Source organism: Xenopus laevis, chromosome 5L, assembly GCF_017654675.1.
Source record: "Xenopus laevis strain J_2021 chromosome 5L, Xenopus_laevis_v10.1, whole genome shotgun sequence".
NCBI lineage: Eukaryota > Metazoa > Chordata > Amphibia > Anura > Pipidae > Xenopus > Xenopus laevis.
Window position 1 is genome coordinate 24620656 of NC_054379.1, and position 24459 is coordinate 24645114.

At 44.1% G+C, this 24459-nt stretch overlaps 2 protein-coding genes across 3 annotated transcripts in view; one reads left to right on the plus strand and one right to left on the minus strand.

The window, feature by feature from the left end:
• Positions 1-1391: 1391 nt before the first annotated feature.
• mrps18a.L (mitochondrial ribosomal protein S18A L homeolog) lies at positions 1392-4365 on the minus strand. 2 transcript variants are annotated; one of them, NM_001096575.1, is made up of 6 exons: positions 4192-4309; positions 3937-3968; positions 3135-3239; positions 2611-2734; positions 2136-2205; positions 1400-1696 (listed from the first exon to the last, which is right to left on the minus strand). In NM_001096575.1, exons 1-6 carry the CDS (start codon positions 4301-4303, stop codon positions 1552-1554), a joined length of 588 nt encoding a protein of 195 aa, NP_001090044.1. In that variant the 5' UTR covers positions 4304-4309; the 3' UTR covers positions 1400-1551. The 2 variants fall into 2 exon arrangements, with proteins under 2 accessions (XP_018117631.1, NP_001090044.1); XM_018262142.2 differs by lacking the exon at positions 3937-3968 and having other exon boundaries at positions 1392-1696; positions 4192-4365.
• A 6979-nt stretch (positions 4366-11344) lies between these two features.
• ptk7.L (protein tyrosine kinase 7 (inactive) L homeolog) overlaps positions 11345-24459 on the plus strand; it is a 31864-nt gene continuing 18749 nt past the window's right edge. Inside the window, 2 exon segments of the mRNA NM_001089846.1 lie at positions 11345-11465; positions 22540-22833. Coding sequence (NP_001083315.1) covers positions 11426-11465; positions 22540-22833 — 334 coding nt within the window. The 5' untranslated portion in view covers positions 11345-11425.

Here is a 24459-nt window from a genome sequence, read left to right on the forward strand (position 1 = left end):
TTCCCACAGTGCTCTTGACATTTATGTACTCCCTCCAAAACATAATCAGACAGAGCTCATAGTGCAGCAGACTCTCTATAATCACCCCTGCATGCTATTAAGCAACTTACTTTGAGCTTGGAATAGTCCCACTTTGTACCAGCACTCTCCTTCATGCACAGATTCCTGCTTTGCTTCCTCCCATGTGACTCTCCTCCTGGTGGGATCTTAGCATACCTCCCAACATTTTGGAAATAGAAAGGGACAAAAAGATTTGCTGCGCAGAGCGAGGCAAACATTTTTGACCATGCCCATTTTGTGACCACACCCCCTAATTACTATGTTAATTTTACAAAAGTTTGCTGGTTATGAAAGTTTGAAAACATTTCTGCGATTTTTATGTGTTATTACAGTTTGACTAATGAAGGCGAATTGCCCTTTAAAGGGGTGGTTAAAGGGGTATGTTCTAGATTGCCTAATTCTAAGCAACAAGTTTTTGAATGAATTGTCTACTTCTTCTCACTCTCTCCAACTTTCAAATGGAGGTCAGTGACCCCATCTAAAAAATGTTATATATATATATATATATATATAATAATGTAAACATTAAATAAACCCAACAGGATCGTCTTGCTTCCAATAAGGATTAATTATATCTTAGTTGGGATCAAGTGCAAGCTACTGTTTTATTATTACAGAGAACAAGGAAATCATTTTAAAAATTTGGATTATTTGGATAAAATGGAGTCTATGGGAGATAGCCTTTCCGGATAAGGGGTTCCAGATAACTGACCCTATACCTGTACTTTGTTTTGGCTGCCAGCAATTGGCAGAAGCAACTAGGACCACATGGTGTATTGCTAAAGTACTAAAACCCTACCTGCTTCTTTAAAACCAGTTCCTTATCGCGTACTGAAAGAAGAGTTTTTTTTTGGTTTTTTATTTTTTAATCCCCACTTGCCTTTGTTCACGGCTAAAGATTTCCTGGGGAGAACACCGAGTATAGCCACAGGCTCTGATAGCAAGCAAAACAGAACCAAGATTATGAGCAGATGAGCCCCTTGTAGACAACTACATGGCTAAACCTATGTACCAATGATCACATTGTTACACTCACCTGTGCAGCCCCATTAGGAGAGACTCCATCAATGACCGGCTGCAGGTCATACACAGGCCAATAAGCTTCTTACACCCTCTCTCCAGTACTTTAGATTCCTCTAGATTGTAAGCTCTTCTGGACAGGGCCAGATGATAGCTGCTTTGTATGTAAATCTGTATGTTCAATGTATGCATTAATTGGTACAATGCCATGGAATATGTTGGTGCTTTAGAAGTATGTGATAACAGAAGCACTGCAATTGCTGGTGCTGAAGCCAAGGGCTTTTCCATGTAGATTAACAGACTGCACAGTGTTCCAAAAGAAACAGATGCTTTATTGGGCAATTGAGGAAATTATGTACAATATTCAACCTATAGTCACACAGTAACAATGCTGGAGCTTATGAACCTGTACCGTGTTGGCTACAGGAGTAGCAGGAAGAATCCTGGGGTCACTTGGGCCCCCTGGTGGGGTTAGTGCTTTAGGTAGAGAGGCTTCTTTCCATATCGCACGTTGTCCTTTAATATGGGATCTCCCACAGACATCCGCACCTTGGACCATTTCATCCCCTTCTTCAGGATGGGTTTGGTGGTTCCGACAGACCATCGGGTGAGGTACCTACAGAGAGTAGTGCAGGGCTACCAGTTAGTCTCCACAAACTCCCCTTTACTAATAAAACTAAATGGTAGAGTTGCTGCACAACTGCCTGAGATTTGCTGGCTAGGGTAAGAGGAACATAGAGAACTAGATATAAATGAAACACACAGCACTAATAAAGGCAAATATGAGGGTGAGAAAGGCGTTAGTGATGTGCGGGTCGAGAAAAAGCTAAACCCGCATCAGACCTGGCTTCCCCCCTCCATTTATAGACCTGCGCCTATAAAACTGGAAGCCGTCAGCCTAAGGTCACAGGGGAGAGCAAGCAGAAGAGCTCAACCCAAACTGGCAAATGGTGCAGCGACGTTCGACTGAACCAGCCTGACCAGCGGGTATTGGGAGTCCCAGCTACCTTACAGAGTCCCACCAACATCTGCTCAAGGGCCCCATGATAACTCACCTGTTCAACTCAAACTTTGGCTTTGGGACATGTCCCTCTGGAAGCACTGGCCGGTGGTCGGGCAGGAGGCCTGGGTGCAGAAATATAAGCAGGTTCAATAGAGAGAAATATTCAGACTGAGCACAGGATCTGTTGTGCCAAATGATGCTGTAACTGTGGAGCAAATCAACTGATTTATCAGTCAAATCGATCACTGAAAAAGTACAGTTGCTTCCAGGTGCCTTCTGTGGTCAAACTAGAGAGGGGAGTTTTACTTGGAGAAAAGGTTGAACATGATGGACGTGTTTTTTCCCCAACCCCACCTACTATGTAATACCCACAGGAAGAGCAACATTGTGCTTGCACCCTGCAGGGATTTTGTGCCATAGTATGATCACAATGCAGATGCATCAGTACAACATGGATGCACTGGTTACTGGACTCATCATACCACATGCAAGGAGTGCACAAGTAGACAGGCAGAAGACCCACTTACCAGCTCGGTGGGCCATTTTGACGCATGTTTCCACCTTCCTATGCTCTTCCATACACAGACCAGTGACCCTGCGAGGTAACATGCCCCCATCAGAGCGGATGAACTGACTCAGGAGGAGAACGTCCTTCAGGGAAAAGAGAGTGGGTTGAATGCAAAGAACATAACACACAGCATGGGGTGGATGTAATGGATTTCATTGGGAACTTGAGTGCCAGCTGGTTAACAATGACAAGAGCTCCCCTGTTGAATTCAACAAGGACCAGGGGGCTGTTCCCATTTTTAAAGTGTTAAATGTCCTATGGAGGACAGTGGAGCTCAATATATAAGATGAGCAGTGACAATGACCCCACAGTCTCACTCCTAGGGATCAGTAAGGGAATTCAGATATTTATGCAGTGTGACTACATTTCAAAGAATTACGGGTCCATAAATTCCCACCCCTCCACCTTCTGGACTTTCCTCAGTCAGGAATAACTTGACAAGTCTTCCGAGACCACCCATGCTTACAAGTCCCTCCAACTTACCGTATATGTATATTTATGTTTGAGGTTCCAGCGACAGATTGGGCATTGGCCGGCAGGGTTGGGGGGCGAGACAGCTGGTTTATCCTCCATAAGTTGTCCTTCAATCTGTTTAAAGGAGAAGGAAAGGTTAAAACTAAGTAAGCCTTATCAGAAAGGTCCACCTTAATATACCAGTAAACCCCCAAAGTAATGTTGCTCTGAGTCCCCTGTCAAAAGAAATACTGCATTTCTTTCCTTCTATTGTGTACACATGGGCTTCTGTATCAGACTTCCTGCCTTCAGCTTAAACCTCCTTGCCCTGGGCAAGAGCATGCTCAGTTTGCTCCTCTCCCCCCACCCCTCCCTTCTCTACTGTAATCTGAGCCCAGAGCAGGGAGAGACTCAGGCAGGAAGTGATGTCACACCACATTAATACTGCAGCTCCTATTCTAAACAAAGAGAGTTTCTAGAGCTTTTTACTCAGGTATGGTAAAATATTCTACTGAATAAATATAACATTCTAGCTTGCACTATTGCAGCTAATCTATTGGCAATAAAATGCCTCCGTAGCTTTCCTTCTCCTTTAAGGCAAAGGAAATTGTATAGTTAAATGGATGTTATCAGCTATAATTCCTCTGAAATGTACAATTATTTATGAACAGGCTCTGTCTATGCCAGTCGTGGGTGCAATCAGGGAACGTGGACAGATAAAAGCAGCCTGATAAAATCACTGGGAAATGGCATTGCTGTCCATGCACCAGGGATGAAATGCAGGGCTATAGGGGCCAGTGGGGATCAATTTGTCCTATAAAATACAACTCACTGTTGTTGTTTTTCCATCCTTCACTTCAGTCACTGTGGGAAAGAAAGGAGAGAAAGAAGGAGTTGCAACGGGCCATTAACACACTGTTTGTTACCTTATTTATACACACAGCTTTTCAGTGACACTTGTCTCTCTGAATCCCATTCCTCTCACTGGTGCTCCCACATCTTACCTCACTCACCTTCCCCAATAACCTCTCAACCCTGGAACTACCTCAGTCTCTTCCCCAAGCACTTCCGTCTCCCTCCCACTCACATTCGCGCAGTCCTCGGGTCCCGATACCAGCCGGGCACACATTTCCGCGGGCGACATTCCCAATGCCAGCTCGTAAGAACCGTAACACGGGGTACAAGATCGGAGACGCCATGACAGCGCCTGCTGCATCCAGAGGACAAGGACATCCGGGCACGTCATAATCATGCGACCACGCTGGAGCGCGTCATGACGTAGAGAGGGCGGAACTTACTTTGTGGGAGAGCGGGAAAGGAATGGGTCACATGGTGTTACCTGAGGAGGGTTCAGGAGTCAGGACAAAAGTGCAGAACATAGGGAAAATTGGGAAAGAATGGCAGAAGCAAAGAAATGGTGGTGGTAGTGACGGGGTATAGATAGCATGGCATTCAGTACTAACCTGCTGCACTCACTCTTCTTAGCCTGTAGCCTGGGTCATGTGCTGCTGTGATGTGTCTGTGCTCAAAACGACAGCAGCCTCTCACCGTCAGAGCTGCTATAGGTTACATTGCCCATTCCTCCCAACATTTGAAAAATAGAAAGAGGGACAAAAAGACCACGCCTATTCTATGGCCACACCCCCAAAATACCACGTCCATTGTACTGAATTTGCCAGGTTATGGAAAGTTTGAACACATTTTTGGGGGGTTTAAAGGAGAAGTAACACTAAAAATGTATAATACATCCTCCTCCCTCCAATAATACTGCTATCCAGGACAAAGTTAACTATCTTTAATATATAATACATAAATAATGCAATAAAAGCTCACTTCCGGGTTGTGCAGTGTTTTAAAAAGGTGCTGTTGTGACCTGCACTTAAAGGAGAAGGAAAGGTTAAAACTAAGTAAGCCTTATCAGAAAGGTCCAGGGGCGATCCGCCAATGAGGCGAGCTGAGGCGCTCGCCTCAGGCGGCATCGCCAGCTAGGTTTCCAGGGGCGGCAAAAAGCCGCTCCTGGTGCCTTTAAGAGCCGAATTTCCGGTTTTTGAACCGGAAATTCGGCTTTACTAGGGCGAGAGAGCGCAATTGCGCTCTCCGCACTAGCGTGAATCGGGCTGGGGGGGCGGCATTACTGGAGCCGCCTCAGGCGGCAATGGATACAGAAACGGCGCTGGAAAGGTCCACCTTAATATACCAGTAAACCCCCAAAGTAATGTTGCTCTGAGTCCCCTGTCAAAAGAAATACTGCATTTCTTTCCTTCTATTGTGTACACATGGGCTTCTGTATCAGACTTCCTGCCTTCAGCTTAAACCTCATTGCCCTGGGCAAGAGCATGCTCATTTTGCTCCTCTCCCCCCACCCCTCCCTTCTCTACTGTAATCTGAGCCCAGAGCAGGGAGAGACTCAGGCAGGAAGTGATGTCACACCACATTTATACTGCAGCTCCTATTCTAAACAGAGAGTTTCTAGAGCTTTTTACTCAGGTATGGTAAAATATTCTACTGAATAAATATAGCATTCTAGCTTGCACTATTGCAGCTAATCTATTGGCAATAAAATGCCTCCGTAGCTTTCCTTCTCCTTTAAATGCGCTCTCCAATTTCCTAACCGACTTCTTTTTAAAACCGGAAGTTACTTGCTTTGCTTTACGGATGATGTTCATCCTGCCTTCTCCCTCTTTTTTGCATACCTGCCTCATTTAGATTTGGGGAGAGGGCTTGTGACTAGTATTATTTCCTCAGCCACATTTATTTCTCTAAAGTTGGCCACAGACGCAAAGATCCGATCGTGCGAATCAACATACGATCGGACTTCCCCATCTTCCGACCTGCCACTAACCATTCCGATCAAATAAAGTACAAAAGAAAAAGATCAGCCGATGTTCTGCCCCTGACACCAATTGTTCAAAATTTATGTCCGACCAAAGCTAGTGACAGTCTCCCACTGAAAATCGGCGATACATGCAGAGATATTACCAGCAGCCGACAGAAATCTTTTAACCTGTACGATCGACAAAACGACCGATCTCCGCTGGACGAAAAACATTAGGACTCTCCACACTCGGTCCGAAAATCGTATGAATCTTCGATTCGTACAATCAGATCTTTGCGTCTATTGCCAGCTGAGCTGCGAGCAATGAAGGCAGCAGACAGGTCAGCCATAAATCTGTCAAGGACCAAAGAAAACCCTGACACAATAGCTCCTTTACTGTTCACAGCTCTTAGGGAAATAAATCACGCTAACCAAAAGGGAGAACAAGGAAGGCTGATAAATCATCTGTAAAGCGGAGCAAGTAACTTCTGGTTTTAAAAAGAAGTCGGCTAGCAGGACATTGGTGGTCATCACCGGAAGTAAGATGTTATTGTCTGTGAAGTCCAGAGGCTTCAGCTCTGCTGTGTGTGAGCTCACACAGGCTGATCAGATTCAAATCAATGGAGCAGGGGCATTGAGCAGATCTACTTTTCTCAGCCTGCAAAAATATGCAGGCTGACAATAGCCAGAGCCATCAGACTGTGTGTCCACAGCCTTAGAGAGCTGCAAAGCCCAGGAAGTTGGGTTCTGGCTATTAGACATCTGTTCACTCCAGACTTTATAGATTACATTTTTGGCTAACTATATTAAAAAAACATTTTTGCAAACCTATTTGCCTAGTTTTAATTTTTACACCAAAACTGTTCATTTAATGTGAGATTTGGGATTCCATAAGAGAACTGTAACTGAAAAAGTTTAACAGCCACCTAGCAGAGTGATGTGCTACAAACTGACCAGTTGGGTCTGATTAGCCTCAGGTTGCTACTCAGTAGCCCTTAAAATTCAAGCTGGTCAGTCTCTCAAGCACTCTGAGAGAGACAGAGAGAGGTCTGGCAACCAAACGTATAAAAGTCTATCTATATGTTCACACACAGTTACCTGCTCAGAGGTGTGTAATTTTGTTGTTATTGCCTTTTTGTTGTATTGTTATTGCTGCTGGCAGCTATTTTTGTTATTTTCGGAAGAAAACTGCCTTTATTTTTCAATCTGTTGCTGCCGGCTGAAATAAAAGCCATTTTGCCTTTAAGAGACTTTTTGCTGTCCTCACATTTACTCTGCTGGAACCTGCCACACTGCTCTAAAGGTCTTGTTCCCAACATACCGCTTTCTTTTTGGAAGTTTGTTTGAAAAAAACATGGTGCATTTAGTGATCTTTTTCCTCCTTGGTTTTTATGATTTGCACTGGAGCATTAGTACCGATGTTGCATTGTTTAAAAGAAGCTCTACTTGCACTCAACTGTTTTCATTGACATTGGGATAATGTGAACACCCTATTAAGGGTACACTTTTATAGAATGGAAATATATTGCATCTCAGTATACATATGTCATGATAATTTTAGCATCCAATGATTCCATTTTAGCAGTATATAAAAGAGAAGAGCGACTGATCTGATAAAGGGAAGGGCCAAGTTAGAATTGGTTACACTGTAGAAGAGACTGTTTAGGGAATATACTTTTTATATATAAGGGACAGTAATGTAGTAGATAAAGTACAGAGAAGATCTACTAAGCTAATAAAGGGAATGGAAGGGATCAGTTATGGGGAAAGACATGCCAGGTTAGGATTGGTTACACTGCAGAAGAGGCAGTTAAGGGGGGATTTGATCACTATATATACAGTAAATATATAAGGGGCAGTAATGAAATAGAGAAAGTACAAAGAAGAGTAACTAAGCTAATAAAGGGAATGGAAGGGCTCAGTTATGGGGAAAGACTGACCAGCCAGTTTAGGATTGGTTACACTTGGAAAGAGGTAGTTAAGGTGGATATGATCACTATATATAAATATATAAGGGGCAGGAATGAAAAAGAGAAAGTACAGAGAAGAATAACTAAGCTGATAAAGGGAATGGAATGGATCAGTTATGGGGAATAGCTGACCAGGTTGGGATTGGTTACACTGGAGAAGAGGCAGTTAAGGGGGATATGATCACTATATATAAATATATAAGGGGCAGTAATGAAATAGAGAAAGTACAGAGAAGAATAACTAAGCTGATAAAGGGAATGGAAGGGCTCAGTTATGGGGAAAGGCTGGCCAGGTTGGGATTGGTTACACTGGAAAGAGGCAGTTAAAGGGGTGGTTCACCTTTACGTTAACTTTTAGTATGTTAATGGTTAATTCTAAGCAACTTTTCAATTGGCCTTAATTTTTTTTTTTTTATATAATATTTTAATTATTTGCCTTCTTCTTCTGACTCTTTCCAGCTTTCAAATGGGGGTCACCCCATCTAAAAACAAATGCTTTTTAAGACTACAAAAGTATTATTATTGCTAATTTTTATTACTCATCTTTTCAGGCCCTCTCCTATTCATATTCCAGTCACTCATTCAAATCAGTTCACATTGCTAGGGTAATTTGGACCCTATCAACCATATTGCTGAAATTGCAAACTGGAGAGTTACTGAATAAAAACTAAATAACTCAAAAACCACGGATAAAAAACAGAAACCAACTGCAAATTGTCACAGAATATCACTCTCTACATCATACTAAAAGTTAACTAAAAGGTGAACAACCTTAAGGGGATATATGATCACTACTACATATAAATACATAAGGGGACCATACAATAAACTCTCTAATGCTTTGTAGACCCTCCAAGCAGACACAAGGGATCCAGTCAGATTAGAGGAAAAGAGTATTATGTAGACACGGGGATGGGCATCATAAGTGAACAACTCCTTTAATTAGTATACAAACTGGCAGACATTTCAGGCTATGGGTTCTTTTAGAGCAACAAGGACAAAAAAAAATAATATTATAAAAAGTATAACAGTGCCTATTTATACAAAGGATATTACCAAAGGACATACATAAAAAATAATTTCAAAACAGTAAATAAAATAAAAAGGAATAAACACTAAGGAACTCCATGAACTTTACCAGGCAGTGTGTGTGTCCTGAGGCAAGGTTGGCAAATAAACACACAGTTCAACTTGAAACCTCACCTTGCCTGACCCAGAGCACTGGATCTCTCACTTATTATTTCATGTTCCTTCATAACCTATACATGAGGTAGGAATACCTCTGGAAAATGGTTTAGGACCCCTTGTAAACAAGGTTCCAGGACAATTTCTGCAATATAATATTGATATTTGCCATTATCAGATTTTGTAATAAAAATATGGCAGACCAGAATAATACCAAACATGAAGGCTGTCCCCTGAAAACCATCCCTTTCTCACATGCCACTCTCTTCTCTCACTGTGTGCCACTCTCCTCTCTCTCACTGTGTGCCACTCTCCACTTTCTCTCACTGTGTGCCCCTCTCCTCTTTCTCACTGTGTGCCACTCTCCTCTCTCACTATGTGCCACTCTCTTTCACTGTGTCCCTCTCCTCTCTCTCACTGTGTGCCACTCTCCTCTCTCACTATGTGCCACTCTCTTTCACTGTGTGCCACTCTCCTCTCTCACTGTGTGCCACACTCCTCTCTCACTGTGTGCCACTCTCCTCTCTCTCACTGTGTGCCACTTCTCTCTCTCACTGTTTGCTACTCTCTTCTCACTGTGCCACTCTACGCTCTCACTGTGTGCCATTCTCCCTTCTCACTGTGTGACACTATCATCTCTCACTGTGTGCCACTCTCCTTTCTTTCACTGTGTGCCACTCTACGCTCTCACTGTGTGACACTATCATCTCTCACTGTGTGCCACTCTCCTTTCTTTCACTGTGTGCCACTCTCCTTTCTTTCACTGTGTGCCACTCTACGCTCTCACTGTGTGCCACTCTCCTCTCTCACTGTGTGCCACTCTCCTCTCTCTCACTGTGTGCCACTTCTCTCTCTCACTGTTTGCTACTCTCTTCTCACTGTGTGCCACTCTACGCTCTCACTGTGTGCCACTCTCCCTTCTCACTGTGTGCCACTATCATCTCTCACTGTGTGCCACTCTCCTTTCTTTCACTGTGTGCTACCCTCCTTTCTCACTTCGTGCCACTCTCCTCTCTCTCACTGTGTGCCACTTCTCTCTCTCACTGTTTGCTACTCTCTTCTCACTGTGTGCCACTCTACGCTCTCACTGTGTGCCACTCTCCCTTCTCACTGTGTGCCACTATCATCTCTCACTGTGTGCTACTCTCCTTTCTTTCACTGTGTGCTACCCTCCTTTCTCACTTCGTGCCACTCTCCTCTCTTACTGTGTGCCACTCTTCTCTCTCAGTGTGCCACTATCCTCTCTCTTGCTATGTGCCACTCATCTCTCAGTGTGCCACTCTCCTCTCTCAATGTCTGCCACTATCCTCTCTCAGTGTGCCACTCTCCTCTCTCTTGCTACATGCCACTTCTCTCACTGTGAGCCACTCTCCTTTCTCTCACTGTGAAACTCTCCTCTCTCATTGTCTGCTACTCTCCTTTCTCTCACTGTGTGCCACTCTTCTCTCTCTCTGTGCCATTCCTCACACTGTGTGCCACTCTTCTTTCTCTCTCTGTGTGTGCCACTATCCCTTCTGTGTGCCACTCTTCTCTCTTTCTGTGTACCATTCCTCTCACACTGTGTGCCACTCTCTTCTATCTTTCTCTGTGTGTGCCACTCTGAGGAGGCAAAGAGTTTGCATAACAACTAAAACAAACACACAGCGCTGTGTAAGGGGTAACAGTTATGCAAAGAGCCTTGCTTAGCCCCAATATAGAGCAGTAGAATCATATGTATAGTAGGAAAGTTTTGCTTATTTGCCGGATAAGATGGCACCCCGTATGCTTTAGCTTTTGTGCTACAGAACTTTCCTGCCCACTTTCTGTCCCCACCACTCTGGCAGGAGGGCTGCAGTATAGACATCTGGAACCCCTGAATTGTATTATTTCCTCCCTATCCCAGTGAAGCAGACTGGTACACACAGAGCTTACAATACAATCTAAAGGTGGACCAATGAACTGGCACATTGAGAATTCGAAGTTGCAGAAAAGCATGTGAAGAACGACAGGCAGGTCATAGCCCATTATCCATTATCTGTATTCTGTACCATTATTTATGCCCCATCTGACTAAAACTAATGGCATATTATTCGAGATAACAGTGACCGGTTTCTCACTGACTAGCACTACCCAGAACAAAGATGACAGCGGTAGTCGGAGGCACGCACTACGTAAAATAGGACGGCTGAAAGGTTCCCTGGAGAAAGATGGCTTCTTTATTTTCCAGTTTCCGCCCCACAATGCAGTGCCGCCTGTTTAGGCTACGCCTTCGGGACTGGGGGATTGTGGGAAGAACTAGGAGTCGATGCGGGTCCCGGGGATCCCAGTGAGGGGAGAGGCCGCGATGCAGTGAGAGGATCCGGGGCAGGAACATGGGGCCGATTGTGCTCTCTGCGTTCATCCTGCTGGTCGGTAGGTACCTTGGTGTTGGCAGATTTGTGCTCTTGTGTGCGGGGAAGAGTTAATATGTTTGAACTGTGGGGAATTGTGTGTGAGGGAGAGAATCACTGTACTGTGGGAATAGTGCGGGAGGGGCAGTTGCACTGTGCTGGGCAGTTTGTGTTGGAGGGGAATTAGCACTTTACTGGGGCAGTTTGTGTGAGAGAGACATTATCACTGTACTTGGCAGTTTGTGTGTGCATCAGAGGCAATTTCATTGTACAGGGATGGGACCTGTTATCCAGAATGCTTGACCCGAGGTTTTCTGGATAATGGATCTTTCCATAATTTGGATCTTCATACCTCAAAGTCTACTAGAAACATTTAAACATTACATAAACCCAATAGGCTGCTGTTGCCTCCAATAAGAATTAATTATATCTTAGTTGGGATCAAGTACAAGGGACTGTTTGATTATTGCAGAGGAAAAGGAAATCTCTTTATCAAAATTTGGATTATTAGGAAAGAATGGAGTCTATGGGAGAGGGCCATTCAGTAATTCGGAGCTTTCTGGATAACGGGTTTCCGGATAACTGATCTCATACCTGTACTGGGCAGTTTGTGTGTGTGTTGGAGGGACAGTATCACTGTACTGGGACAGGCCTCGGGCACCCGGTGTTCTATACCCAATTGCAGTTGGTCTGACTGCTGGCAGGGACACCGAACCTTCCCATCCATAAAGCAGAATGGTTCAATTCAATTGTTTTCAGATTGCTCTCCATAAACAAAGCCTTTTTTTCAATTGCATCTGAACTGTTACAATTTGCTACATTTAGTTGATACATTTAGTCGATACATTTCTCAGCAGCATCTGTGGAATATAAGCAACTGTTGTATCAATTCTTACAGCTGCCTTTAATGAAACTCAGGGATTCTGCTCCGCATGGACAAAGATAACGAATCTATCAACTAAATGTATCAATTTAAAACAGTCGACGACCCCCTCACAGAGCTGCTTCAGAAGGTGAAAAATTAAACTTTACATTTCAATAATAGAAAAACAGTGACTGATAGAAAATACAAAGTAATTGGAAAAAGCCTTTATATCTGGTGAACTATCTGAAACCAACTGAAAAACATGTTTGAAGGTGAACCCCTTTAAGTCGGTTTGCCTCTCATCCCTACAAAAACCTCATCTGCGGATGGTTCTGGTGCTGAGACAGTTTAGCACTCAGCAGTGAGGGTGCAGCACTTGATATTGAGAGCATTGGGGCCTTAGAGTGTATGTACAGTAAATGTGTATCCCCACAGACAGCCCAAGTATTTACCCCATTCTTGTGCTTCTAGTACAGGTGTGAGACTTGCTAAACAAAATACTTGGGACCTGGGGTTTTCTGGATAAGGGATCTTTTTGTTATTTGCATCTTAATACCTCAAGTTTACTTTAAAATAATTTAGATATTACAGAGCACCTGTTGGGCAAAAATAATATCCCCAACCAAAGGTGCTGGTTAGGGGTAACAGTAGGTTTTAAAATGAGTGAATGCCGTGACTTTCTTATTATGTGGATATGCTCTGTAAAGGTGGCCATACACGGGCCGATAAAAGCTGCCGACAGACTGTATCGGCAGCTTATTGGCCGTGTATGGGGCCCCCCGACAGGCTTCCCCAATCAAGATCTGTCGAAAATCGGCCAGATCTCGATCGGATGGGATGAAAAATCCCGTTGGTTCCTGGCTGCATCTATTCGTTGATGCGGTCCTGCGATCCGACCGCCCATTACTAATCGTTAGGATCCGATCGTTGGGCCCTAGGGCCCACGATTGGATCAGCCCGATATTGCCCACCCCAAGGTGGGCATATCGGGGAGAGATCCGCTCGTTTGGCTACATTGCCAAACGAGCGGATCTCTCCGTGTATGGCCACCCTTAGACATTGCCGCTTGCATTGGCAGCTCCCTCCCGATGCATTTGTCTTAGCACTGGTGGGGGCAATTATTAAAAAAAAAAAAATACTGTTATCGCCAACCGGAGTGCAGGTTCCATTAGCCTGCACCTTTGGTTGGGGATAATATTTTTGCCCAACAGGTGCCCTTTAAGTAAACCTGATAGGATTGTGTTGCCTTCAAAAAGGATGAATATTATCTTAAGGGGGCCATACACTGACCAACAGACAAAGTCAGCATCTTATTGCCCATTGTTTGGGGCCCTCCAGTAGGCTACTCAACCAATATCTGGCCAAATATCTGACACATGTCGATTGGCAGGTTTAAAAATCCCAGTGGATCAAGGACCGCATTGATTCATTGTTGTGATCCGATCATTGGGCCCTAGGGCTCACAATCAGATCAACCTGATATCGTTCACTCAAGGTGGGCATAACTGAGCAAGATCCACACGTTTGGCGACTTCTCCAAAATAGTGGCTCTGCCCATGTATGGTCACCTTTAGTTGGGATCAAGTAAAAGGTACTGTTTTATTTTTACAGAAAAAAAGGAAATCATTTAAACATTTTTAGTTATGTGATTATAATGGAGTCTATGGGAGATGAACTTCTTGCAATTAGGAGATTTCTGGATAACCGGATACTGGCAGTTAGCCAATATATGTGTCTGGAACCCAGTTTGCTGTATGTTCTGTTTGACTGAATGACTAGGATTGTGGTTCATTACAGCTTGAATGGCAGAATAAATCTGCACAGAGTCTATATTCCCCTTCCCTGGGGACAAACAGGAAGAGAATATCAAGTGTTTCTTACACAGCTTGGGCCCTTATTATATCAATCAATGGGGTTCCCTTATTTGTAATGTTGCCATGAGATAGGGGGATGCTTTACCCCAGGGAAAGGAAAAGTGGCCTTTGGGAAGGGAGGAACTGTGAAGGTAGAAATTATCTGGGTTGCAGGATGTAATAGCTATTAGGGGTGACCTAAGGGGTTGGTTGGCAAAGAGATGGATTTTGAGCTGTTGGATTGGATCGATTTGGAGCAAGGGAATGGAGAATGGACCAAGGGATTGAGAGGCAGGGGAAAGAAATAGATTGTGGGAAGAGAATTGGGACGGAAATGTGGCCAGGATTGGAGGCAAAGGGATAGTAGTTAGGCTTGGAGGGGGGGGGGGTGCAGGAATGGATGCAGAGGAGCAGTATAGTAGGTGGGCTGGGGGTGCAGATTTGGCGACATAGGGACAGTATATAGTAGGTGGGCTGGGGGTGCAGATTTGGAGACATAGGGACAGTATATAGTAGGTGGGCTGGGGGTGCAGATTTGTAGACAGAGGGACAGTATATAGTAGGTGGGCTGGGGTGCAGGATTGGAGGCAGAGGGACAGTATATAGTAGGTGGGCTGGGGTGCAGAATTGGAGACAGGGACAGTATATAGTAGGTGGGCTGGGGGTGCAGGATTGGAGGCAGAGGGACAGTATAGTAGGTGGACTGGGGGTGCAGGATTGGAGGCAGAGGGAAAGTATATAGTAGGTGTGCTGGGGGTGCAGGATTGGAGGCAGAGAGACAATATAGTAGGTGGGCTGGGGGTGTAGGATTGGAGACAGAGGGATAATAGTGGGGCGGGGGGGTAGGATTGGAGGTATAGTAGGTGGCCCTGGGTACTGGGTGGATGTTGTGGCTCTGCAGTGGACACTTTGGGTTGTGTTAGGGAGGAAGAAGGGCCCTGTGACGGGGGGAGGGGGGCTGGCTAGACAATACAGACACTGTTTGGTTGCCTTTGTTATGCAGATTCTTGCTTTCTCCGGCAGGCTCATAGCCACAGGGCTCCAGGGGAATCTGGTTACCATCAGCCTCGTGCACTTCCCCCAGCTTTCTCACTTTACCCCTGTACTCCTACTATAAGCACAAAATCTCATGATTATATTATATGGGGCAACTTATTGGGAACACTGGGCATATTAGGGGCAAACTTGCTGAGCTTACTATATAAAGCACACAGAAGCTCTATTCACAGGGCTCATTACTGTAACTTAAGAAATCACTGTACAAGGGCCTCTGTCTGTATCTGTCTGTGCAAGCATTCCATCACTGTCTGTATATATGAGTGCTTTCACTCACTCGTATGTCCCCTCTGTATGGATATATAAGTGCTTACTCAATGTCCCGTTACACCTGGTTATAACTAGTTACTAGATATCCCCACTGATTGAATATTTCCGGAAGCTCTTACTCCCATGCGGGTCCCGAAGGCTGACTGAGCTTCCCTTCACTTGCACTTGTTCCAAATGGAAAATGAATAATTCAGTCGCACTGCGTAAATAATACAATCATTATCTGGCGCCTAAAGGGTTAAATCCATATCCCTGCATGCTCTTTGGCCCTGCATGGAATGAAGCTAAAATCATCAGGGGACTTGAGCATTAGGGACAGCGGGCGACACATCTCTCAACATTGGCAATAATTGAAATTAGGGATGCACCGAATCCAGGATTCGGTTCGGGATTCGGCCTTTTTCAGCAGGATTCGGATTCGGCCAAATCCTTCTGCCCAGCCGAACCTAATCCTAATTTGCATATGCAAATTAGGGGCGGGGGGAAATTGCATGACTTTTTGTCAGAAAACAAGGAAGTAAAAAATGTTTTCCCCTTACCACCCCTAATTTGCATATGCAAATTAGGGTTCGGTTCGGTATTCGGCCGAATCTTTCACGAATGATTCGGGGGTTTGGCCGAATCCAAAAAAGTGGATTCGGTGCATCCCTAATTGAAATCGCTGGTGGTATGCCCAACATATCGCTAAATCGACGAAAGTTTCTTCCAGAGGCAACTTCAGGCGATATATTGGTTTTACCACCAGTGATTTCAGTTATTTCCAATGGAGATGCATTTTCAGGAGATTTAATTGCATATAATAATCGCAGGCGACAAATCTCCCAGTTGGCCACTGCCCTTTAAGAGAAATTGGTCAGTATGTAAGCTGAATGTAGTTCCTTTGTTATTGAGTGTGATATCTGTTGGTCAGTATATAGGCCAAATGCAGAATGTCTTGGTTACTGAGTGCAAGCACTTTTGGTCAATATATAGGCAGAATGCAGTTCCTTGGTTGCTGAGTGAGAGCTCTATGTGTCAGTATATAGGCCATATACAGTGCCTTGGTTGCTGAGTGAGAGCTTTGTGGGTCAGTATATAGTCAAATACAAGAGTCCTCTGCACTCAACCCATTATCAATATATTTAAGACAGAGACATTTTGTGCATACTGCTACTAAAAAATGCCTTACCCTTTAAACAAAACAGGGATTGTTTGTCCATATATTGCAATATATTTAAGCTGGCCAACTACGTCAAAGTCATCCCATATCTGGCCAGTCCTATGCTCAATTTTATCTGATTCATTAAGAATTCTATTGCTTCATTATACATTTTACAAAGGGACTAGGTATTACCTGCAACTTAACTTGCTGCTTTCAAAGTAAACCTCCATACTTGGCTGCCCTTTTATTAGACACCAGTGGGATCACCTGACTATAGCTGGGAAGGGTGGGAGTACAGTATATAGGCCACATGCAGTGCCATGGTTACTGAGTACAAGCTCTGTTGGTCCGTATATAGGCCAAATACAGTGCATTGGATGCTGAGTGAGAGCTTTGTGGGTCAATAGATAGGCCACATACAGTGCCTTGGTTAATGAGTGCAAGCTCGGTTGGTCACTATATAGGCCAAATGCAGTATCTTGGTTACTGAGTGCAAGCTCTGTTGATCAGTATATAGGACAAATGCAATGCTTTGCTTACAGAGTCTGTGATCTCTGTATAGAAGCTGAATGCAGTGTTTTGGTTACTAAGCGCGAGATCTGCGGGTCAGTATAGAAGCTTATTGCAGTCCCTGGGTTACTGAGTTTGAGCTCTGTGGGTCAGCATAGAAGCTGAATGCAGTCCCTAGGTTACAGAGTGTGAGCTTTGTGGGTCAATATAGAAGCTGAATGCAGTGCCTAGGTTACTGAGTGTGAGCTCTGTGGGTCAGTATAGAAGCTGAATGCAGTGCCTAGGTTAATGAGTGCAAGCTCTGCTATTGAATACGTTGTAGGGGGAGAGAGAGGGAAGTGAATGATGCAGGGAGAAGAGAACGGAGGATAGGGGTAGAGGGTGCAGATTATGGGAAGATGGAGAAGGAGGGTAGGGGAAGGGAAGGGAGGATGGGGAAGAGGAAGCACAGGAAGGAGAGAACCCCTGCAGGGGAAGCAGTGGATAGAGTCGAGGTTTCTTAAGAAAACAAAACCAAGCGCTCTGCCTTTTGCCCCACCCCTTTCTCACACCTGCCGTGGCCCGTAATGTCCTTCATACCTGTCTGGTGCTCATGCAGAACCCAGACCCTCTAGGGCCCCTCATTCTCCAGGTGGGCAGGAAGAGTCCTAAGTAAACACCATTTACAGCCACAAGATGAGTGTAGAAGTCTTTCTTTTCCTTCTTTGTGTCACACAGCTCAGTCCAGAAAGGGAAGGGGGCCGTCCATTATTAAATGACTCCCCCCCCCCCTCAGCTTTGCGGAGCCAGAACATTAGTAGGAAAAGGATTTTTATAACTGGAAACTCATTCTTCCAGGGAAAATAGAACAGTACACTGGATACTAAGCTCTGCGCTTATAACTCATTGATTGGCTGAAATGCTGCTCTTGTGAATGCGCTTTTCCTTTTATTTGTCTGAATATCTGAGCCCCCCCCCCATACAGACTTCAGTCAATACAGCTCCTCAGACTTTCTTTTCAGTCATTGGGGGTGCTCCTGGTGCTCTATTGTAATTCTCACTAGGAGGCTCTACGTTATCTCCACTGGCTTCTATTACAGTTAGACTGTTAGCTCTGTGGCCCAGTCTATCTGTATAGTGCTGAGGTATAATATTATTATTATGGGCTATTGCTGCGGCCCTGTGTGTATCTGGGTGAGTTCAGCCCATTACTAGTACTTGTGCTCTGAGCTGCTGCTCACCACTGATCAGAAGAACCTTCTTTTACCTGTGGCTTCCTCCACAGTCCCAAGTGCTCAGAAAATGACCCCTCAGGGCTGCTGCACTTGTGGGTTGGGGTTACCTACAGTGCACACAGAATCTTCGAATAGCGGGCAGGCACCACTCCGGAACACCAAAAGTAAATCAGTCAATAGAATCCAGGAGTCCAGATTATTTTGTGAAGTAGTACAAAAAGTCTTTACATTATGTATAAGGGTAAGGCCAGACGAGGAGATTCGGGGAGATTTTGTCGCCTGGCGACTTATCGCCACGTCTTTTGCGCGACTATCTCCCCGAACTGCCTCAGCGTCTTTTCCCCATAGGCTACAGCGCAAAATCGCCTGCGCTAATGCACACGCGGCAATGCGTTTTCAATAGTCGCCCAAAGTTGCCGCGTGTGCATTAGCGCAGGCGATTTTGCGCTGTAGCCTATGGGAAAAAGAGTCCGACCAATTATCGTGCGGTTAGTGGGATTCTGTCAGGAAATTATTCGGCCGGTTTAAAAAAATCTTTGTCGGCCCCAGTGCAATCTATCTATGTTTGCAGGGCAGCTCCCCTTTGTTTTCCTGGCAAATTGGTCTTTTAGTTGATGGTCAATTCGTACGATCTTTCCGAGAAAATCGTGGGCTCACGATGAGGATCGGATCTTTTAAAAATCTCAACATCTATGGCCAGCTTTACAGTGCACTTTTGATGCCCCAAGGTGAGGCCATTAAAGTAATGAGAGTGGATAAATGTTGTATGACATTGAGTGAGGGTGCAGGGGATACTGGAAGTTATATCATGGGATGGTACTACTTACCCTGTACTTACTGCAGCTCTAATCCCTCCCTCACTTCCTCTGCCCCGCCCCATTGCCCCTTTCATCTAAACAGATCGCTTCCTGTTCTGCTTTGATGGCTGCAATCTGCCCTGCATTTTACTATCCGCACCTGCACAGCCGCCCTTCATGAGTACTGCCCCTCAGGCAACTGGACTAAGAGTTTGCTCTCTATTGTCCCTATTAATGAAAGGATGACTTGTAATCCAGTTGCCTGAACCCACTGTGGCCCCAGGGCTTAATGGGACTGTCTGCATTTCAGTGCGTAATCCTATTGGCAATACAAAGGTATCGTGGTTTGGTGAGAAGTCTACCCGTATCTGGGTCTACTGGGAGTTGCCAGTCCAGCACGAATCCTTATTGTAACAGGACTGGTGTTCTTTCTTATGGGTTTTGGGTTGTACAGGTATGGGACCTGTTACCCAGAGTGCTCGGGACCTGGTGTTTTCCAGATAATGGATCTTTCTGTAATTTGGATCTTCATACCTTAAGTCTACTAGAAAATCATGTAAACATTAAATAAACCCAATAGGCTGGTTTAGCTTCCAATACGGATTAATTATATCTTAGTTGGGATCAAGTACAAGCTACTGTTTTATTATTACAGAGAAAAAGGAAATAATTTTTTAACAGTATTTGATTATAATTAAGCCTATGGGAGGCGAGACCTTTCCGTAATTCAGAGCTTTCTGAATAATGGGTTTCCGATAACGGATCACACATCTGTATAGGAGTGTTGTGTCCTCTGTGTTTTTTCTTTCCTGGGTCAGTACTAATGGTGGTTCTCTCTCTGTGTCCATGGGCCATATCATTGTGGCTGTGCTCTCCTGTCTAGTACTAAATGAGGTTCCTTCAATACTGGACTGCTGGGGGGCCATATATTTATGGCTGTACACTCATGCCTCACTACTAAAGGAGGTTTCCCCCAGTAAAGGAGACCCAGGGGCCAGATCTCTATAGCTGTGCTCTCCTGTCTAATACTAAAGGAGGTTCCCCCAGTATGGGATGTTCATGGGTCATATCATTGTGGCAGTACTAAAGGAGGTTCTACCAGTATAGGATATCCTGGGGGCTGTACTCTTTTGGGTCAGTACTAAAGGAGGTTCCCCCAGTATACGATGTCCAGGGGCCATATCTCTATAGTTTTGCTCTCCTGTCTTGTACGAAAGGAGGTTCCCTCAGTACAAGGGAGGAGAGCAGACAAGCCAGTCCCATTGTTCATATGGGAGGGTTACTAGGCAACAGCACACTCCCATGCAGGTAGGAAGGGCTGGGCCGGCAGGACCAGTACTGGGATCAGTTACCTGTAAGTAAATAAAAGGTATAAATAGAGAACAAATTCACTGCACCTGGCCCCATGGGAGGGGAGCGGGGCCCATTCATTGGGTTATAATGGGAATTACTGACCTCTCTTCTTGCTGCTAAAATAGGGAAATACTGCATTTTAATCCCACAATTGCCGTATAATGAGATTTAAATCGGCACTGATCTCTCGGGGCAAATCAACAAATCTGGGTTTTCTTATTACATGTCTGAGGCTTCTTTACCAACAATGTTGTACAGCAAGGCATGCTGGGAATTGACTGGCATGCTTTTTTGTATTTTGTTTTTTTGCATTTTTGTATTTTCTGTGCTTGCCCCTCTTCCATGTTATTGTATATCACCATTGTCACAGTGTGCGACATCATAGGCCAGACTCTGGCTCCTGACACTCTGGGTTTGGTAATGGGTTAACTGGTGCTCACCTAGTGTCTGTCTTGTCGTTTGGGAGATTAATGGTTAATGCTTATGTCATGCTCTGTGGTTTTGTGGGATAGAAGGAGTTAATGCACAGCACTTCTTGTACAAATAACACTATATATACATACACTACACATGCACGCCTACTATTCTCTGAATGGCTGTTGGCTGCATACTTTTCTGGAAGGGAAGGGGTTAATAGTTGTATGCTTGAATGACAAAAATGGCAATAATAGACGGGCCAGGCCCTAGCATGGCAGTGAATGGGTTGCTTGGGGTGTGTGGCAACGATCATGTTAATTGCATGCATGTCTGTCAGCTGCCTGGGTTGGCAGAGAAGGGGTTAATGGTAGGGATTGATCTGATCCATCCTTTACCTGTTGTTGCACATTAGGGCCACCACCCCCAGCCATTGTTCTTTTCTCTCCCCTCCTGCCCCCTGGCTCCCATTTCAGTGCTGCAGGAAGGCTTTGTGGCCCAAGAGAGGGGGATGGGAAGGGGTTCCGGTGATGGACGAGATTAGTTTTCCACTATCAGCCCCTCATACTGATTCCTGATCACTCTCGCCAGCAAACCTGGTAGTCTTTCTGATCAGTGGGGCATTTGGTGCCCAATACAAGTTTGGGAAGAGCTTCCTGGCTAATGACTAGATATGACCTGTAAAGACGCTTCTTAAAATTCCATAGGAACGAATAGAAATTAGGTGCTTTTTTCTCTAGTGACCTCTAATTTCACACTTTGATAAATCTGTCTGAGCTCGTTTATCTGCATTTAAAGGAAAACTGATAGTTTATATCATATTAAGTGGCATATTAAAGAATCTTACCAAACTGGAATATATATATAGTGAATAAAGTACCCCCTCTTGTAAAATATAAGGATATTATAAGCTACCGAGGAGTTTCATGACCATATAAAATCACGAGGCCGAAGGCCGAGTGTTTTTATACAGGTCATGGAACTCCGAGGTAACTTCTAATATCCTCATATTTTACAACTGGGGGTACTTTATTTATTATAATACACAAATTTCAGTGAGTCATGTGACAGAAATGACATCAGAACTCACCGTTTATAACTGATGACATCAGAAGTCACTGTTTATAAGGATATAATTTACAAGCTATTCATGACTTTTGTGTATTATATTTAAATATTATCCTTTTACTTCTCTTGCCTTGTGGTGCCTCAGAGATCACCTGACCAGAAATACTACATCTCTAACTGTAACAGGAAGAAGTGTGGGAAGCAAAAGACAGAACTCTGTCTGTTAATTGGCTCATGTGACCTAACAAGTATGGTTTGTTTCGGTATGTTTGTGTGCACCGAGAATCCTATGATCCCAGGGAGCCGCCCCTATATATAGGATTACCCAACGACACGTACTACTGAAAAAGTATATTATTGTGAAGATGGTTTATTTACATGAAGCAGGGTTTTACACATGAACTGTGTTATGCAATATCTTTTTATATATACCTACATTGTTCAGGGGGTATAGTTTTCCTTTAACTGCATTTGTCCTTGTGTGTGTTTGTACACGTATGTGCAAGATCACCTGCACATGGGGACCCTTCTAACCCAGATGTCATCTCTTTACAGTGGTGAGCACCAGAGCAGCTATCCTATTTACTAAAGAGCCATACTCCCAGGATGCATTGCATGGTAGGAGTGCTATACTGCGCTGTGAAGTTGAGGAGCCTGTTGAAGTGCAGTTTGAGTGGCTGCAGAATGGAGTGCCAGTACGAGACACAGAGAGGCGCTACCAGGAGGGCGGGAGTCTGACGTTCACGGCTGTGGACAGAAAACAAGATGGTGGAACCTTCCAGTGTGTTGCCCGTAACCCAAACACAGGGGAAGAGGGGAGGAGCAACATCGCATACTTCAACATTAAGTGTAAGTGCTTGGCCCGTGTGGCTCTGGGGCCCATGTGCCGCTACACTGGTGCCATTAAAGGGGTTGTTCACCTTCCAAACACCTTTTCAGTCATTTTCAGATTGTTCTCTAGAACTAGACATTTTTCAATTACTTTCCATTTTTTTTTTTTATATTTTACTGTTTTTTCCAAAATCTAAGTTTAAAGGGGAACTCCACACAAACATAACTTGAGCTTTTTGAAAAGTAAACATAATTTCAAGCAACTTTGCAATATACATCAATTAAAATATATGCAGACTTTTCATGATTTTTAATGGTTTGGAACAGTTTCCTAAGCCTAGCCCCCTGCTCTCCTGCTGATCTGTCTGACTACTTTGAGCTGGTTGACTACTGTTACTTTGTATCAACAGCCATCTGTCCTCAGCCTGCATCCTCCAACCCCCACAATTCCCTGCACACGTGATTTCAATAAGGAAAGGAACATCCCAGTGCAATGCATTATGGGTTATGTAGTTCCTGCATGCTGTCTGTAAACTGTGGAGAAGTTGTTACAATTTGTAACATCAGTGTTTAGTCTCTGCCAGGATTTCAAAAGATGCAGAAAGAGAAGAACTGGTTAACAGCTGGATTTCAGCATAAAAAATTACATGTATTTATACTTTTTGGAGAAACCGATAACTGTGTTGGGTTTTTGTGTTATGTGGGCCTCTTTATTAAATTTTGGTTTGCAAGCCGGAGTTCCCCTTTAATGTACCTGTTCCTGGCAGCTCAGTAATTCAGGTGCAGATTCTAAATGTTTACAATTTTGCAACATTGAGTTGATACATTTCTCAGCAGGATCTCTGGAGTATTATTAACTATTGTATCAATTCTAACAGCTGTCTTCAATTAAACCCAGGGATTCTGCTCAGCAGGGACAAAGATAAGAAATGTATCATCTAAATGTATCAAGTTAAAACAGTTTACAGGGTCGGCGACTCCCCTTCCAGTTTAGAAAGTGAAAAATTACACTTTACATTTCAATATTAGAAAAACAGTCACACATAGAAAATAGAAAGTAATTTGAAAAAGTCTTTATTTTTGATGAACTCTCTGAAACCAACTGAACTGAAAAAAGTGAAAATAAATTGTCTATAAAGTCAAGTAATCCAAGGGCTAATAATGTACCATTTGCAAGCACCTTAATAAACAAGCCCGCAAGTGAGTGTGCTTGCAAAGGGTCGTTAATGTTAAGTTCTCTACTTGGAGTAAGGCTTTTAGTGTGGTCCTGCAGGGCTTTGTGTTAGACTTTTATTTAACTTCTTCATTAATAACTTTGGGGAGGGGATTGTAAGTAATGTATCGGTGTTTGCAGGTGCACAAAACTATGCAGCCCATTTCATTCCATGCAGGGTGTGGTACCTTTCAGCAAGATCTTGAGAAACTGGCGGCTAAGTGGCAGATGTGGTTCAATGTTGAATAACATACATTTCTGCCTCAGAGCTCTCCTACTCTCGCCAACCAACTATAAAGACCTCAAAAAGGTTCCCACTGCACCTACATTTTTACCCAGGGGTTCAACTATTTGCACATTTGCTATATGTTCTGGGTCGATAGAAATGACTAGTTCCAGTAAAGCATGATTTTCTAGTTGACACTTCAACA